Source organism: Dinoponera quadriceps, unplaced genomic scaffold, assembly GCF_001313825.1.
Source record: "Dinoponera quadriceps isolate SergipeBrazil2010 unplaced genomic scaffold, ASM131382v1 scaffold3024, whole genome shotgun sequence".
In the NCBI taxonomy this organism is placed as follows: Eukaryota; Metazoa; Arthropoda; class Insecta; order Hymenoptera; family Formicidae; genus Dinoponera; species Dinoponera quadriceps.
The window spans coordinates 904,349-923,382 of NW_014557455.1; the positions used below are offsets into that span (position 1 = coordinate 904,349).

At 40.4% G+C, this 19,034-nt stretch overlaps 2 protein-coding genes across 2 annotated transcripts; both read right to left on the minus strand.

Moving 5' to 3' along the window:
* Positions 1 to 7,472: 7,472 nt before the first annotated feature.
* LOC106749110 (ornithine decarboxylase 2-like) lies at positions 7,473 to 10,763 on the minus strand. Its single transcript, XM_014628221.1, has 8 exons — positions 10,758 to 10,763; positions 9,665 to 9,851; positions 9,390 to 9,466; positions 9,052 to 9,224; positions 8,453 to 8,753; positions 7,931 to 8,170; positions 7,623 to 7,831; positions 7,473 to 7,506 (listed from the first exon to the last, which is right to left on the minus strand). Exons 1-8 carry the CDS (start codon positions 10,761 to 10,763, stop codon positions 7,473 to 7,475), a joined length of 1,227 nt encoding a protein of 408 aa, XP_014483707.1.
* Positions 10,764 to 11,021: 258 nt separating this feature from the next.
* Positions 11,022 to 16,839, minus strand: LOC106749113 (ornithine decarboxylase 2-like). Its single transcript, XM_014628224.1, has 8 exons — positions 16,743 to 16,839; positions 15,075 to 15,285; positions 14,882 to 14,958; positions 13,709 to 13,881; positions 13,312 to 13,609; positions 12,344 to 12,583; positions 12,053 to 12,261; positions 11,022 to 11,203 (listed from the first exon to the last, which is right to left on the minus strand). Exons 2-8 carry the CDS (start codon positions 15,256 to 15,258, stop codon positions 11,089 to 11,091), a joined length of 1,296 nt encoding a protein of 431 aa, XP_014483710.1. The 5' UTR covers positions 15,259 to 15,285; positions 16,743 to 16,839; the 3' UTR covers positions 11,022 to 11,088.
* Between the last annotated feature and the right edge of the window lie 2,195 nt (positions 16,840 to 19,034).

Below are 19,034 nucleotides of genomic sequence, written 5' to 3' on the forward strand. Positions count from 1 at the left end.
CCCCCCCCCCCCTCCCAACGCTCGTCCCCTTTTCGCGCTCCGCACTTCCCTTTGCCGTGTGACTGCTCGACCCTTGTCCTCGTGGACGCTAATCCTGAAAAAGAGTGCGAGTCGTTTTTCACGGGATCCTACGGTTCAACTCCGCACGAAAAGTCCCGCCGCCGGATATAGAAGCAGCGCAGGACGACGGACGCACTCGTTAGCAATAATCGTAGGTCTTCTACAAATTTATAGAGGGACTTAGTAATTTAATCTCGCGTTATACGGAACACTCTCTTCCTCTCCCTTCCCCTCTCTCTCTCTCTCTCTCTCTCTCTCTCTCTCTCTCTCTCCTTTACAGAAAAGTCGAGCGCTTTTTCGAAAGTCGTAGATACTCGAGACCGACGCGGAATACTTTTGAGTCGCGCAACGCCGGCGAATTAAAGCGCCGCCGCGATATTTTACCCTTTTCCTCTCTCCTCTTCTCTCGTAGTTAATTTCGTTCGGGCGAGGCGGAACGCAACACGGTTACCGGTTTTCCAGGAGTTCTGCTTCCACCTGCACAGTAGACGTGTTCCCCGAAGTTCCGCGTATCCGCGAGAGAAGTAGTCGGCAGACTGGAAGACAAACACATTGTAAAATTGTTTATACGGATAATATTCCATTTTCTCTCGCGCGGGCGTACCCAGCGCGGACGTTTCGAAATGAGTCCGCGGAGGACGGACGGCGAGGCGGAGGAAAGTGAGAAAACTACCCACGGGAAGCGGGAAACGCGGCCGTTAGTTTAACGACAGCCGGAAAATTCAACGCGGAAGATGTAGGAGAAGGAGAGTCTCTCGGAACGCCCGCCGTTGGAACGAACTTCGGAATCTTCGCGTCCACGCATTCGATTTCGCGGCGTTCGGCAGCGACGCTCCCCCCTCTCTCTCTCTCTCTTTCTCTTTCTCTCTCTATCTTACCCTGCAACATTTCCCGTGCGAATACTTGGTGCGGCTGCGAAACATTTTGCACGAGAACCTTCGGAAAATGTGTCGGGCGAGGGAGGAAAAACAACACCGCGGAGAAGACTCTCGATACATCAGCGGGGCTATTCAGTCGTTCAAATTCCCGCGAGATCTTCCTTCTGAAAAATAAATTACGAGAAGGAGAGAAATCAGATCGTCCTTACATTTATTCGTGTAGCCGAGTCGAATTTCCGGCCATATGTTGAATGTTTAATTCTACAACACAGTAAGAGCTGAGAAAGCAAAACTTCAATTCTAACGATGTAATTTATTTCTACTTCATGATGATAAATGTGTTATAGTCTGTAAGCCATCTATATCAAATAGATGCAAAGTATCCTTGAGAGCATGGAACTTGCATCAAAATTTCAATTCGGGACATGAGTCGAAATGTTAAATTTTTAATTACGACTGAAATTATGATGGAGTTTTTGCATTCTTAACCTCAAGAAATAGATATAAAAAGTGTCATTTTTAATTGGGAATATTTCAGTTCCGAATGGTCTCGATTGTTTTCTAATTTGACAGAGGTGTGGATAGTATTTCCATTAATATGCAGTTAAAATTCAAAAGGATCTTTGAGAAAGCGGTTTAACAGGCGTATCTTACGAACGTTAAAATAACATCGAAATTTCGACTCGGGTTTTCCCCGATATTTCCGAATCGAGCGCCACATGGACACAGGGCGTGAGACTCGCGCTCAGTGGCTCAGATAACTAACATAAGTATTCTACGATGTGTACCTTGGCACATGGTAAGTACACCGGGAAGGAGAGAGCACACTCCGCGGCCGGCCGAATTCACGATGGAAAAATAGCTGGAATTCTCGCGGCGGGCCAGAAAGAGACAGACAGCTCGGGAGGGGTAGGAGGAGGGGGCCGTTTACCTTACGGCGAGTAACACGTTCGATTCCGCGAGCGAACGAGCGAGCGCAACGAAACGTTACTCGGTTTATTTTGCTCAAACGTTTGCTCGCCCGGGGAAAGAGAGGGGGGGGAGGGCCTCCTCGCATTCGGTTGAAACATCCGCCTCGATGTCGAGCACTATTTGGATATGAAAATTCTGGCAAGGGTCGCGCCCTTGTAACGAGTCTCCGGGGCGAGCCCGCCCCGTGGCCGACGACGATGGCGGCGGTGGTAGGCGACAACCCTCTTTATGGCGAACGAAAGGAAAGGGGAGAATCGTGAAAATTTCACGGCGACGACGGAAACGCCCCGAGTCGGTGGAAATGATCGCGAGAGAGCGACGGGGCTTCGCTCTCGGGGTAAATAGCAATTAGGTACGCCGATTCCTTTGATCTACCGGCGCCCGCCAAAGCTACCCCCGGCGCGATGAAAAAGTGCGAGCGTGCAGCTGCCGCGACGACCTCGCCCGAAAAGCCGCCGAGCTCGCTCAGGGAACAGAGGAAAGACACTGATTCGACGTTTCTCATTCGACTCGCGAACCGTGAACAATGGCGTTATTCGCGATTTATCGACCCGCTCTCTCGTATGCGCGCGCGCGCGAAGAATTGGAGGAATGGGCGGCCGGATTCTCACGTTAACGTGTCCGCCGTGTCTCCCTCGCGATCGTCGATTTCCGACACGTGCGTTACCTCTTTTCTTTTCAAATTCCTCTGGTTTTATTCGAGAGAAAGCGCGTTAATTTGTTGGAAGGTAGATAGGAAAAGAAACGATTATTGAGGCATATATTTTTTTTTTATTAACGCTTATTTACTGATTTTCGGTACTGATATTTGATATTGACTCATTTCTATCATCCCAATATTGAATCAGTATTAGAATCCAGTACCGTATACTATAAATCGATGGACTAGTAGCTTGCCAGTAGCAAATTCCTACTTGGGAAGTTTGGGAATAACAGTTATTAAAGTTTCCTTGAGATCACAGACGAAATGTTGACTTTATTTGAAGTATCTGCAATTATTCACAGTTCAGTTCTAATATGTGCCATCGTTACCCACCACCTGTCGTCAACCTTCAGACAATTGTCCGATACCACGTCTGCCAAATAAGTAATCCTTCGAGCCGATAAAACTATGCGCGATCCGGCGAACTTTCACGAGCGCCAGCATGCTGCATCTTTACTGTAGTTTAATACGAACGTAACGGTAGAAACGATCGAGTTCTCGTTTGACTTTACGACCCAGGTGGAAAACAGCGATCACGCGTGACGTTAATATGGTGGTGGATGCATAACGGAATTAAGGTGAACGAATTTCCAACAGAGATGTACACTGACGTGCGCGCGGCAGTAGACTCATAAAGTATGCGATGTGTTTCCAAACGTAAATTACGCGTGTGCCACGCGCAACGCTGAATTTTCGCGGGGACGTGGCGTTTGTCGCGAATTAATTAAATGATCGTTACAATACTTCTGTTATAATATGTTTCCTGCAGAAGTAATAATACTTCAAAGCGCGGCCGAATAACGCTCACCCGAATAACCCGGTGTTGACTCGTTAATTGAAATTGCAAATAACTGGCGTGTGCGTTGTTTTATCTGCCAGGCTTTGTGACACGCCGCCGCCGGGACGCAATATCACAAAATCACTGGACGTTTCACATTTTACGCGCGATTTTCGGTTAGGACACCTAATCGTTAATTATAAATAACTCATTCGTATGGAACACGGGAATAATTATGTTAAATGCAATTAATCGTAAATCAACCGGCGGCGCAAGCTCGGAATAAAGTCGCGTAGCTCGCTCGTCCGCTCAATGCGATCGTGAGCGGAATCGATCTCGCGAAGAACACGAGACGTCGGACGGACGGGCGAAACGAAAGAAGAAACGCTCTCGGGACCTTTGACCTCGATTCCTTAATCCGTCGCGATTCGCGCGTATTTGCAGTGGGTTGACGGCCAATTCGCCGTCGCTCCGCGAAAACTGCGACGGGGCCAATCAAGTCGCGCGCGCGCGCGGAAAACGGTATGCTCGAGTGACCGCGGTTAACCCGGTCGAGTCGGCGTGAGAGCAAGAGAGCTGGAGAGAGTGAACGCGCGCGAAGGGTTAATCCAGAAAACTCAACGCGATAGATCTCTCCGCCGAGCGTAATCCAAGCCTTATCTCTCATATTCGCCCATATCGCACGGCGACCATATTTTTCCCGCGCGGAGTTTGGCACGTGTAATCCAATAAGCGATTTTTCGTGCTTCGCGCATTTATAGAAGGGAGACATCCCGGATATAGAATCGATATTAACCGCGCGCGAGATGTAGGCCAGACAAGAGATCTCTACGCGGGAATCGCGTGAGTTTTTATACGGGATTATTGGGATCTCTGCGTAGCGTCGTGGAATCGTCGCCGAGCGTGTTCTCTCACTCGCGTGTTTTCCGCAAAGAGTTGCGCGTTGGTCTCTCTCTCTCTCTCTCGTTGATCAGCGCGAAAAATCCACTCGACGCCGAGTATGTCTTCGCGGAGAATTTATTCTCAACGATACCATCGGTGTGTTTATCCTAGCAACTGGTAACGACAATATTGCTATTGTTGAACGTCGTAGCGCAGTTATGATGTTATGAGTGACGACGCGAAAACATGCCTTAAAAGACTGCAAAGTAATAATAATCAGGACTTTAATAATAATAACTTTTTGTCGGTTCCAGAAATAATAAGAGGTTGGTAAATAGTAATACGAAAAAATAATACCAAAAAATAATGAGCGTTGTTTCCCCTACTTTTTCCTAAATCCGTGAAATTAGTGGATGCGTCATCTCGTTCGCCGATCGATTCGCTTTCGAGTGAGTGAAAAATCAGTCACACGTCCAGGAAGATTCGTGTTGATTGGCGGAGAGACGACAACGCAAAGCATTTGTCAGCCACTCGAATATTACGAGGGCGCAGGTAGCCGAGGAGGCCGGTATACTTATTAGAGCAGCCGCGCGCGCCTCTATGCATGGCGCCATGCCAACTAGTTACGAACCTGACTCGAGTAAAGGTGAAGTCCGAGCGCGTACTCGAACCGGAAACCCGGCTATGCATACTTAGTGCCCCGACGTGGGCGACGAGGCCCGTCGGGTTAGAGAGGGATGTCGGGCAGATAGACGATGGAAAAAAAGGGGTCGAATGAAAGAAAGAGAAAAATGAGCCAGGCGCGAAATCGACGCCATGGGCCGACGGCGATGACTCGGAGTCGGTTTTATTTTATTGCGTCGATCCACAAACCGTGCGCGTCAAACGTGCGCGACATGAATTATTTCAGAGGATATTCGATTCGGACCGATACCAAAGATTAGTGTTCCATCAATACTTTAGCGAGGAGAATATGCATTTGTGTCCACAGGTAAAATAAAAATTAGATATACATAAGACAATATCTCTCTTTCTCTAAAAAAAATAAGATCTAAATAAGATATGCATCTTTTTCTAAAAACTCTCTCTCTCTCTTCCCTCCCTCCATAAGATAGCTAATATTTAAAACTAATAATTATTATAAGAGATTCTTAAAGAATAAATTAGGACAACCAAGAGATTGACTGCACATTCGGTTGTCATTATTAAAACAAAAGTAGTTCCATTTTTCGAAGCGTTTAAAAAATGTATACGATTTTTTATCAGATCTTCTCAAGAAAGCCAATTTGTAGGTACAGCAAAATAATCCAGCGTGCGTAGCAATTAGTGCGTTCTTAACGAAACGTTTTGCTGTCCACGTAGTAACTGGCATATTTTGTTGCGACAGCATGAAATTTCCAGCGAATTATTTTCCTTCGTGCGATCGATCAAACACTTAGCATATTTCAACCAAAAAATGTCCGTTCTATTAATACCTCCGAAAAATCCGCACGAGCTGAATAAACCGATGCATTACCGAGCTCGGAATTAACGCGATCCGATCGCACGATATTCGCGCACGAAAAGCGTAACGATCACTCGCGCTCCTCAACTCCGAGGCCAATTGTTGCGAGGATTTGCGGTGAGAATCAAAGACATCAAAGCGAGAATCAATGTCAATGGGCAGTCTGCGAGTGGGTTTTCTCGGCCGTGATGAAATATAGAAGGAGCTTTTGCTCGCTTTGTCCGGCGCTCGTTAAAAAGTAGTCGGGGTAGGGGGTAGGGTGCATTCGGGATGAAGCTGTACTTTTTATAGCCGCCCGCGGGGTTCTTATCTGCGTCGCCGCGGTTTATTGTTGGAAATAAAGATTAGCCGGATAGTTATAATGTAATGTAGTCGGCCGCGTACGTAAATGCGGGATTATTTATGTCACTCGCCTCTTGTAAATCACCGTACTCACTATGCTCGCCCACCAATACACACATACACGCGCGCACATGTACATACATTCGTGCTGAAAGCTTATTGCTTTTTCTTGTATTATTGCAGCTGCGTTATTCCACATGAATTACCAATTAATTATACCGTTTATATAACTCGTCCGGGTCGCGCGCGCGCATTTACATCGATTTATCGCTGTGCTTCGTTCTCACAGAGGCTCCCGTTTCTGCTTCTCATACAACAATGACGAATACGTGAATAATAATTCCGGGCAAAATGACGCATGTCAAAAAATTATCGTCGGTATAATAAACGAATTGTTTTCCCGGTGCGCCGAATAATTGGCATGGCCGACAAATCACGGCCGGCACGCAACGACGACGTTCCTGGCAATACCGCGCATTTCAAATAAACTCGTACAAACCGCCGCAATTTCCGGTACGCGTAAANTCTCATACAACAATGACGAATACGGGAATAATAATGCCGGGCAAAATGACGCATGTCAAAAAATTATCGTCGGTATAATAAACGAATTGTTTCCCCGGTGCGCCGAATAATTGGCATGGCCGACAAATCACGGCCGGCACGCAACGACGACGTTCCCGGCAATACCGCGCATTCCAAATAAACTCGTACAAACCGCGGCAATTTCCGGTACGCGTAAAATTGCAGCCGATACAGTCGTGCACCGTGACCGCGTGCAAAAACGGCCAGCTGCGGAGCCTTCCGCGGATACATTCCGCCTTTCCATTTTCCTTTACCCGTTTCTCCCTCCGTCCGCGCTTTTATCCGCTCTTCCGCCTCTTTCTTACGTCGACCGACAGTCATGATCGCGACCCCCCTTTTGATCCTTTGTGCCGGAATTGTTTGAAAAAACGTCATACTCATCGAGAATATTAAAGGGGAATTTTTATTTTATATGTTTTATTTTAGTATATATCCCTCTTTTTTTATCGCTAAGCAATCGCACGTAAAATAACAGTGTAATAACCAATAATGATTTTTGAATAATAATAACGAGTGAAAATAATAATTTATAAATCTAGGCAGATATTGACTTGAATTTCGAATTTTTTTCTCTCAATGTACGATCGAAAGATATTGTGTATACTTACAAATTAGAAAAACGCCAATTGGCGATTAACAGTTACCGAAGCTTCATTAATGTTATTGTTTGTCATGATACTTAAATTCCCTCGACAATTTTCGTATCATGTCCTTTCTCAGTGAATAACAACCATGCGATGCATTGTCCTTTCTCAGTGAAACACGTTTTTACTTCGAATCGATGTACTGTAGGAAATTTTCCCTGCGGAAATATATTTATACGTAATCGCAACATGAGGACGAGTTAATTTCAAGTTAGCATGCGCGCAGTCGGCAAAAAAGATTTCAATATTGATATAATCTTAAGGACACACCAACCATTGGCTCTTCCTGACGAACGGTATTACGGCTGGGATCGGGAAGCCATTGAACGTATTGGAAATAGATAACGTGTAAGCGCCCATATTTTTCCAAACTAGCCAGTCACCCACGTAAAGCTCGGGCAACTGCACGTCCTTGGCAATCAAATCGTACGAATCTGCAGTCGGACCCCATAAGATCGAGGAGAATTTCTCGTTCTTCATCGGCTGCAACGATAAATCGCCGATTACTCGCTGGTTAACGATGCAATTTTATCGTTGATACACACGCGTTTCTGAAATCGATCAAGCGCCGATTATAATCACCTCGAAGATTAACCGAGGCGTTCGAGACTGCAGACCTAACAATTCATCAAAGAATGAATTGTACACGCCGCAGTTCATGTAATACATCATCTTCTTTTCGTCGTTTTCGCAAACGGTCCGCTTGGAGTGCAGATACGAGGCCAACGTGAAGTTCGCGCCCACATAGTACCGTCCGGGCTCGCTGATGACTCTTATAGCGGGGTCGAGGTTTTCAATCGCCTTATTGATAATTTTCGCGACCTGCAGAAACCACGAAAGACAGACCATGAGCGTCACTACTAAACCTTTTCGCTGAACTGAGCGAGAAATATTCACTGAGAAAAAGGTATTTCAAAAATTGTTATTGTTAGAAACGGGTCCACTGAAATTCGTCAACGTATGTTGAGAAGGTGAATGTGTTAATTGAACATTACATCTGCGTACTTTCTAACATATTACCCATGTTAAAGTAACACAAAATTTCAGTGGACCGTTGTTAGGTAGCAGGAAGGTTGGTAATAAAAAGACGACGGTATTACGTACCCTGTCGATCTCGACTTCGCATTCGGCCGAAAATCCGCCGCCGATGTCGATCAGCTGTACGTCACTGCAGCCAATCACCCTGGCGATGTTGATCAGACGTACGCACATCTTGATGCCGCGGTGATAAGCGTCCAGCTCTTTGCACAACGTGCCGACGTGGAAACTGAAGCCGTGCAGATTCATGCCGAGGTCCTTGGTGCGCCGTATCAGGCGCACCGCCTCCTTGTGCGGTTCGCAGCCGAATTTCTCGCCAAACGACACCAACGAGTTCTTCGCGTCGCAGCGTATGCGTATCACGATCCTGCGGAAATCGTCGTTCGCTCGATCGATCGTAAACCGACGAAAGGTAAAAAACGGAAAGCGATCTTCAACGCGAAATACGAGAAGTAATTGTAATAATAATAGACTTGAAATCCCATGGTATAAATCAGATCTCAAGCTCAAATTCAATTTCTCCGATAGGCTAATTATCTTCGTCGTGGAGGAGCGATTATTCTCTTATCCGTGATTGTTCTTTCTCCGCGGTTGCAATTTTCAATAGCCTGGCTCCTTTTACCTCCGCATTTATACTTTACGACATTGCGACTATTTTCACTAACTTGGCTTCCGGAAAGAACTCTTGAATCTTTGACAGTTCCGTTTCGCTGTCGACCGTCATCCGTTCGACGCCCACTTTCTTCGAGTATTTGATGTGAGACGGTAATTTGGTCGGATGCGCAAAGATGATACACTCGCCTTTCACACCATAGTGCATCACTTGTTTTATTTCTTGCTGTTGGGAATGTCATTATCTCTAATTAGTTGGAATTATTTAGTTGTTCATTAATATATGCTGAGCGTACACGAGGACATACGGATGTACGGCCTCCACGTGTACGAACAATGGCAGTTTGCAGTTTGCCGTGATGCTACGCTAAACCGAAAAGGAAAGACTAACCATAGACGCGCAATCGAAGGAAGCGTTCATGGCCGCCAGAATTTTGATCACAGTCGGATCCGAATTGCACTTGATTGCTAAAATTCCAAAAAATCGATGAAATTAATGTTTTTACTGTCACACATATATACATTATTTTAACAATAATTTATTTCTTAATTGATCGCACTAATAATTAATTGATTGCGATAATAATTATTAATTAATTATTGTTATTTAGTAATAAATTAAAATGTATATGTTTATAAAACCGTAAAGCACAGTAAATGGTATACCGTAATGCGGAATGACTCTCGGCATTTTGTTGATCCAATCAAAATGCTTCTTAATAACGCCACCGATATCCGCGATGTAGAAGGCTTCTTCTGGCTTTTGGATATTAATCGTGTTCCTAATAATATCCATTTCATCTATGCTATCGTCGAACACGTTTATCTCATCGAACATCGTTAGCGTTTCTAACTAAAGAATATATATTTAGGTACTTGTTATTTATCCAAGCTTCATTTTCAGAATTTTAGAACGATCTATTTTCATTTCCGATTCAATATTATTTCACAAAGAACTCGCGTGACAAAAAATGTATATTTAATTGAATGCGTGCAAACAAATGTGTAATCGTGTAAGTTCGATGAAATAATATTACGATAAAAATTTCTGATGGTAGCTGATCAAAGCTTTTAAATATACAAACAAATAAATATAAAGGCGATCTAGTAGGAATTCGAAACGCAAAAATATTGATAAAAAAATTCAAAAATTCGCCGCTTGTAAAGACGTACACAAAATAATTTGATCCTCTTCTGAATCTTTTCGTGAACAATTCAATCAGGTCCCAAATGACACCGGTATATATATACCGTGTATATTTATGGGCTGAACAAAGTCATTTTGGAAAAAAATTACGCGACATGCGCAGCAACGAAACGGGATTAACAAGTCGTCACGTGACAAAAAACGAGACAGATGTGGGAAAATTTTAAATATATAAGTATAGTATAGTTTATATTGGAGTGCACGTGTATGAACACACTTAACGAACCTGATGAGTTTATCGCGCGTATCGTTTAATAATTAATACTTTCGACGTGATTGACAACGAACTGTATCACTTTTCCTTTAGTTGTTCTTCCAATTTTCGTCAACACTGTTCCCTCGGTTTCTTTCTTACATACTTCTTTTTTTCGTTGCGCCACGATATTACGCTACGCTCCCGAGCCATAAATAAAGCCATAAAACAATCCAATATCCTTTTATCACCGAATACATAGTCCAAATGGCGCTTATCGCAGGAAACATAACCAGGTGCACACCTGACGGTTACAGTTGACTAAATAATAGAATAATGCACATTAGCATATGTTTTACTTTCATGTTCCTGCGACTGCCAATATTTCGCAATTAGTTATCTTGAAAAATATAATTATTCGCGAAAGTAAATTAATTAATGCAATCAAGATATTTGTGAAAACTGAATGATTTATCAAGCACAATTTTTGAGATAACGAAAGGTTGAAATGGTTTCATTAAGAGCTTCATTATGAGCATTTAAAATTATACACTGTAATGAAACAATAAAATATTAGTTTATATTTATTACATACATTTATATTTACATGTGTTGGATTTAATCATACAAACATCATAAAGCTTAATTCATGCAAATTCACAGTATATTTTATTTCATTTTTCGATAAGTTTATGAACTTTGTGAAAAATATTCGATCTGCTCCATTTCGTCGCATAGTTCGATGGATTTCCATGGAACAAGAGAGGCCTTCCGCTCCAAATTAATTCGCGCTTTAAAATTCTTCCTGCAAACATTCATGTGTTAAATTATAGAAGATAGATATGAAGTTATATATAAATTGCATCTGAAAGTATAATTATATTATTTATATTATAACGTTCACGCTATACCAGTGTCACACATATATAACACACCGATCTCTCACCAGGAACCGGTATCATACATATTTGATATATTATATATAATATTCAGTTGACTAATACATTTTATGCACGTATGCAAGTACGTACTATATTATAGCTACTAAAATTTATCATTTTGAAGGTTCAGGAAACATCGGTTTCTTTCCATTATTCGAAGGATTCCTTCTTTTCATTAAAACTGTAACTGTAACAATAAAGTTGTAGAACAATCCAATGTCATTTTATCTCCGAACGTCCGCCAAACGGCATTTATTATACTTATTGCAGTAGTAAACATAACATCAGATGCACACTTGACGATTACAGTTGACTTTTGTTTAGAAAAATTCTCGTGTGTTTGGTTAAAACCTGCCACATTTATTTCTTTCCGTAAAGAAGAAAATTACACACGTTTAATTGAAGTTAAACGAAGTTAATGTGTTGTATGTTAAGCAGTAACATATTATCTTCAAAGAATTAGAACCAAATACATTGTAAACAAATATGTATATAATATATAAGATATTATATCTAAACACGTGAATTTTTCCAAACGAATATTTTTACCCTTGGGAAAGAAACCGAAATAATTCGTGGAAAAATGAAAAAAAAACGGAATTTTTGTAAGCTATACAAAAAAATCTGTCTATAGACCATGGTGAGTGCTTTTTAATTTAGGCGAACGGTAGCGAAATTGTTATAAAACGGGAACTTCACGCGAATCAACTGACCATTGACTTTTCTTAATGATCGGGATCACAGTCGGCACCGGAAATCCGTTGAACGTAGTCGTTAAGGCTGTGGTGTAGGCGCCCATGTCCTTCCAGACTAACCAGTCACCGATGTGAAGTTCCGGCAGCAGCACGTCCTTTACAATTATATCGTACGAGTCGGCGCTCGGACCCCACAGGCTCGAGCAGAATTTCTCGTCGTTCGTTGGCTGCACACCGCGATAAATTAATAATGTTTTACGTTATAGCAAAGCGGCCTTTGGCAAGGAAAATGGAAAATAATGAAGTTACCTCGGACAGTAATCGCGGTACTCTTATATGCAAACCCATCAGATTCTCCATGAAGGAATTGAACACTCCGCAGTTCATGTAGTACATTCTCGTCGTTTTATCGTCTTTCGAAACGATCCGCTTGGAGTGCAGATTCGAGGCCAGAGTAAAGCTGGAAGACACGTAGTATCTTCCCGGCTCACTGATAACTCTTATGGCTGGATCGAGGTCCTGTATCGCCTCGTTAACAATGTTCGCAACCTGAAGCAATTACGGAGAAATGTGTAACACGCGTGTAAACGGACGATTTAAATGAAAAATGTAAGTGAACAATAATATCTGAAAAATCGAGCGTTTCCTCGCGAACGAATTTGCGATCGATCTTTTTCAAGTTAAAAAAATAAAAAAATAAATGTATGAAAATTAATAAAAAATAACTATTCGGTTTAATTATCTAACATTTGTGCGGTTTCCTTCCTAAATAAATGCTAAATAAAAAATGTAAGTGAATAACAATATTTAAAAATTCTGCCGACTTCGAATGCCGCAAATCACATTCACAATCAATCCTCTTCTAATTATAACTTTGATGAGAAATGCATGTGAATAACGGTATCCAGAACATCGAGCGTTTTTTCGCGATTACGAATGCCGCGAATTAATATGCAACCGGTTTTGATTGTAAAATTGGGGTGACAATGTTGGAGTGATTGCTCTATTTAATTTTCCAACCTTCGTTCGATGTTGTCTTTAAATAAATTCTAAATGAGAAATGAATGTGAATAACAATATGTAAAAAAGAATGTTTCCTCGTGATTGCAAACTCCATGAACAAATGGCAATCACTCTCTTGCGATTATAAAAATCGAAGGACCTTTTCGTTTACTTTTATACCATTCGTTCAATTCGCTCTAATCTGCTTAGTAACACGATTTATTTTTGAATTAAAAACTGATAGATCATATTTGAGATATATATATTTTACGTACCTGGTCGAAATTCTTCTCGCTTTCGCCCGGAAATCCACCTCCAATGTCGATCAGCTGCACGTTGTCGCAGCCGATGCTTTTGGAGACAGTAATTAACTGTTTGCACATCTCGATCCCTCGGCCATAAGCCTCCGGCTCGTTGCACGGGGAGCCAACGTGAAAGCTGAAGCCGTGCAAATTCAGACCGAGGTCCTTCGTGAGATGTATCAAGCGCACAGCCTCGTTCGACTCGCAGCCGAATTTCAAACCCAACACAGTCAACGTGTTTTTCGAATCGCAGCGTATGCGTATGACGACTCTGCCGCACAAAACCAATCGTTTGCTCAACGAAACATGAAGCGACAACTAAGATAAAAAAAATGCTCGTTACAAATTATCGGGCTGTCGAGCCACTTACTTGGCCTCCGGAAAGAGATCCTTGATCTTGAACAGCTCGGCTTCATTGTCCACTGTCATCTGCTTGACGCCCACTTTCTTCGCATAGGTTATATGAGACGGATACTTGGTCGGATGTGCGAAGATGATCCGATCGCCGTGTACCCCATACTGCATCACTAGCTTTATCTCTTGCTGTTTGCAGACGTAATTTATTTTCAGGTGTCTTAGCTGAGTTAAGGTTGTTTCTAACTGTCTGTCTAGGTGGTGACAGACAAGCACCCGTCAATCTTTCCAGGTGGCGAATTCTAATGATTACTTATGAAATTTTATTTAGTAGCCGGTATTTGTTATAACGCATTTTTCACTTTTAAGCATTTCGAAACATTTTCAATGTACATTTTAGCATTTAATTATACATATTTCCTCATTCTCCTTAAACTTGAGAATATTATCATACGAAAATATGTTTGTTTGTTATTTAACATTTTTTGTTATGCTAAATTAAACAATAGCATGGCATTTTGCTAATGTGATTACTCAAAGAGTACTGATAATACGACCTGTCTCAAGGTTTTCACATATCAAAATAATTATGTGATAAGTCGATTCTAATCTATTCTGTAGTTTACTGCTGTACTGTTATTCTGACCGCTTGTATCTTCTGACAAGCAAGCCAATATCTACATTGAAAATTCACGGTAATATTTAAATTCAAAAAACTATTATATTTTGTTATAAACTAAATTTTTTAAATCTGTTTTAGTTGGAAACCACATTATCACCCCTGTTTCTCTTCAACATATTATGCAATAACGTCCTAGGTAATAAATATTTTATAAATTTGAGTCCAGAATTGATTGAACAATATTTTGTCAAATGTAATCGTTCAGTTTTCAATTTAAAGTATTAATTATTGACAAAGTTATTGTACAAAATGTAAATGGAAAAACCATAATATTACCTTTCCCTCTACTGTTTTTTTTCTACCAAATAACATAGTATATGCTAATAAGGCAACAACATTTTCATTCAAACAAAATACGATATTTGATATTAAATTGTATCGTTTATATTAAACAAGTTAAACAAACACATGTACTAAATCCAAAGAAATATTTTTCTCTGTGTGTAGACGGATAGTGAGAATCAACCTTTGCTTGATAATCACGTGGGAAAATAGAAATATTTATACCTTGGATGCGCAGTCGAAACAAACGTCTAAAGCTGCCAGAACTTTAATCACCGTTAGATCCGGATTGCTTTTAACCGCTGAGATTGAAAAAGGGCAAAAGATTAATAATATCTTTACTTTACAACTTTTTTCAATGCTACTGTTGCACATTTATCATAATAGAAAAGCGACAAACGTAATGAGAAAGAGATACCGAAATGCGGGTCGACCCTGGGCATCTTGATGGTCCACTCGTCGTGTTTCTGGATCATTTTACCGATATTCGCGATGTAGAAAGGCTTTTCTTGAAATACCGTGTCAGTTATGGCCTTTATTACGTCCATGTCGTCGATAGAGTCGTCGACGACCTTTATCTCGTTGAAGTTGTACTGCGCCATGTCGAACCGTTAGAGTGCAGCTCAATTCTTAAAAAAAGAAACAACGGAAATAGAAACGAACGAACGAACGAACGAATGAACGAACGAACGTGCTTCCTGAAAAAGAAGTGCAAATATTTATTATTATATAGCCACAAGTTATATTTCGAAAATATTGATCAACGATATACCGTCGCTATTTTTCGTGCCACCATACGTGTTATTTGATTTTATTAAATTTCAAGATCGCGAATAAACTTTGGTTGTGAAAATAAACAGATTGATAACTATTTTCATCGTTTATATCGGCCCGCGTTTTATTGGTATTCGTCTAGCCGTCGCCACGTTGTTGCTACTTAATGCAGTAAGTTTGTTCTTTTTGTTCCTTTCTTTTTATTAGTGTATGTCAATAAAATTATTTGCACTGACCTTACTGATAAACATATCTACGTTCACTTATGAAACACGTATGCTCAAGTAATCATGCGCCGCTTATTTCAGCGCACCCATTTTACAATTATAGATTGCCGATAGTGAAATATCGTTACTTCGACGTTTAATATTTCGCGCATGCAGTCCCGTGCATTTATTGAAGTATAAATTTTCTTAAAAAATTAAGTTCTCACAGACGCGAGCGATGATATAAACATATTGAGAAAAAAATGTATTTGTGAGATACATGGTTTATTTCATATTTATTGACTAGAAAAAAATTTGACTGATGACGGAATATATATTTTTATGAAATATATCTATGTTTTCTTATTAATTGGTTTATTTGCTAAAAATAAAATTTGATTTCGCCGTAATAAAATAAACGTTTATTTCTATGAAGTAAACCTTATATTTCATAAATAAATTTTTTTTTGAGTTTTGAAAAAATCTTTTTTCTCAATGTAATCATTTATGCAGAGAGTTGAGCTTGTACAGTGCGCCGGTCAGTATGCATGTCAGAATGTATGAAATCGTGCGACGTACTAGTCTCAGAAATATTTCCCTAATAACATAAATTAGGAAAAGATTACCTTCAGAAAGCAGATTTAAGCTTTTACACGGATTTAAGCAGTGCAACTAATATGTCTAATATCGCATAAACTAATCTGCTATTTGCTGTACTGTGTGTTTATTAATTATTCGCCACGTCTCTTTATGTTACTACGTTGTGCAAAAATTTACGATGCAATAGCGGAAGCGCATGGACTTCAACCAATGATTTTCAAATTAACAATTTTATTCAAACAACAAACCTAATTATTTCAACGAGATTGTTACCGTAATATTTAAATTTAATTGAAACAAATATATCGATTCAAACAAAAAATTTAGTTAATGTTACGTTTCATTTGTTCCCCGTAATATGATCTTCTAAGGAAATATATAAAAATTACATACGCAATAAATAAAATCGTTTAAGCAAGAATAAAGAACGGAAATTTTTAATAATGATCAGGCGGAAAGAAATATGATTAGAACGAACAATATATGAAGGGAATTATTTTGCTTACTGCACGTTGTCTTGACGAGTCAAACTTATAGCTTGCACTTGCGCAGAAGTGTTTTGAGTAGTATATCAATTGTACAAGCGGATCTAACAGAAAATGTTCCACGTTACGAACGAAGTCGCCTTATATATTTCTGTATTCCATGCTACTCACTGCGGTTGCGGTTGTTTCTACGTTTGTCTCGCCCATTAGCATCGACGCAATTAGCGTTTCTATTGATACGGAAATAGACGGAATAGACAAGAATAGACAAAGAATCATGATACGGAATTTTTACCAACTGTTATTTCTCAAACAATTCATAAAAATTGAATGCGGGAATTTACGAAGTCCTTATTATACATTATACATATCTCGCTATCTCTTTTAGAGTCAGGTCTATCCAATAATGGTGATTACGATAACTAAGCATTAATTAAAAACTTCTCTCCACTTAAGAATGAACATACGTTGAGAATTAAATAAGGAATAAAATTTTGTTATTTCTTCATTGTTATTCTATTCGTTGTGTAAATTAGACGAAATGTGAGATTTTACACAGCGTTAAAATCAGATTTTGATGTGCGAATATATGCAACTTGTCAAACCGTTTTCCAACCGGCGTGGAATTGGAATCGTGAATATTAAGATTACGTAGTACACGTAATGTTTTCACGGTAATAAACGGCGAACAGATAACATTAATTTACGACATCCTTGACGATCTTATTTAAATTTATAAGCTGACACGTTTATATGAATTCTCGCCTATTGCATAACGATACGGTGAACGAACGTTTCACTTTTTCCTCGTACAGTCATAAACAACTGTATTTCCTCCTTTTTAATAACCGATTTTGCATAACGTTCCGATATATTCTTTTAATGTTTCGTTGAGTGAAATCTTATTTAAAATTAATGACAATATACTCGCAGTGATCATGAATATACTGACATTCAGAATGAACTTTTCAGGTTTCACGAAAATGAATATCTAATTTAAATCGTATAGTGGATTCTTAATCCATACAAATGAAACTTTCACTCTATTGTTACGAGTGAAAAGCTTTACATCTTGAAAGACGTGAGTTTTAACTTCAGTGATATTTTTATTTGAAAAAATTAGATAGAGTATGATAAATAATTAATATTAATATAACATAATTAAACAAATATATATAAAAATAACAGCAAAACAAATATTATATAATCCAAATAAAATTTAACATTTATTAAAATTATTGAATTACATTATTAAAACTTACGTTATTTAAAAAAGTAGAACTTACACATGTGTATACAGACACATTTAAAATATATTGCATGTAAGAGAGGAGTAAAGAGGAAAAAATAAATATAATAATCTATAATATTATATAAGTATGAATATATCTTTCATCATATATCATATCAGTTCTGAAAAAAAAATTTCTTATTCATTTTTTTTCAACGTAATGCTTTTGTATGTAATCCTCTAAATCTTATGAATTCCCCTGATATATTTTTTAACGTAACATCAAATACTACAATTAAACCGAGACAATAACAAAGAAAACAGCGAAAGATCTACCGCGAGCAGACCGTGCGAAATAAGAATTCTCGGTCTCCGCCTGACTCTCCCTCATTTACTTATGACCCTGTTAAGCGCCATTTCCCCTTGTTCACCTCGTCGAGATTCTCCTCCACCTGATCTCGAAACTGCCGTCGCCATCGATGCAAACGTTCGTCCTCCCCCGGGAGATATCTTTAAAACGGCTCTTCGGATGGAAAGAGAGACGCGGGACGGGAATGAAGGGGGAAAGGGGCAGGACATCTTATCTAAAGTGACCCCGTTTCTTTCACTTTAAGTCTGCCTCCATGGATAGCCAGCAGCGAGGTGGTAGCGCTACTTTAAATCATGAGAGGGGGAGGGAGAGAACTAATTACTGTCCGAGGTCTGGAGAGGATCGCGACGGGATAGTTGATGGACAGTGGAGTGGCCGTCGTGGTCTCCTTTGACACGCGCGCCGGGGGTGTTGCGCGGACCTTACTTCGAAACGCATCTCGCTGCACGAGCCTTTCCGGACGCTCGCGTCCTTGGCGCGCGACCCGAAGCCAAAGGAAAGCACTGACGTTCTTACGGAATAATAAAATTCCCGGTGATCCTACGCGCGCGCAGAATAGCTCGCGGTTAATTACACGTCGCGGCAAGATGAAGGATCGGTTCCCGTTGCTCTCGCGCGACCGGCTGCAGCGTTCCACACCTCATACACCCGTAGGCGCGTCCATTAACCGTTTGATTGCTACGCGGCGCAAAAGCGCTGCGTTCATTTGTCT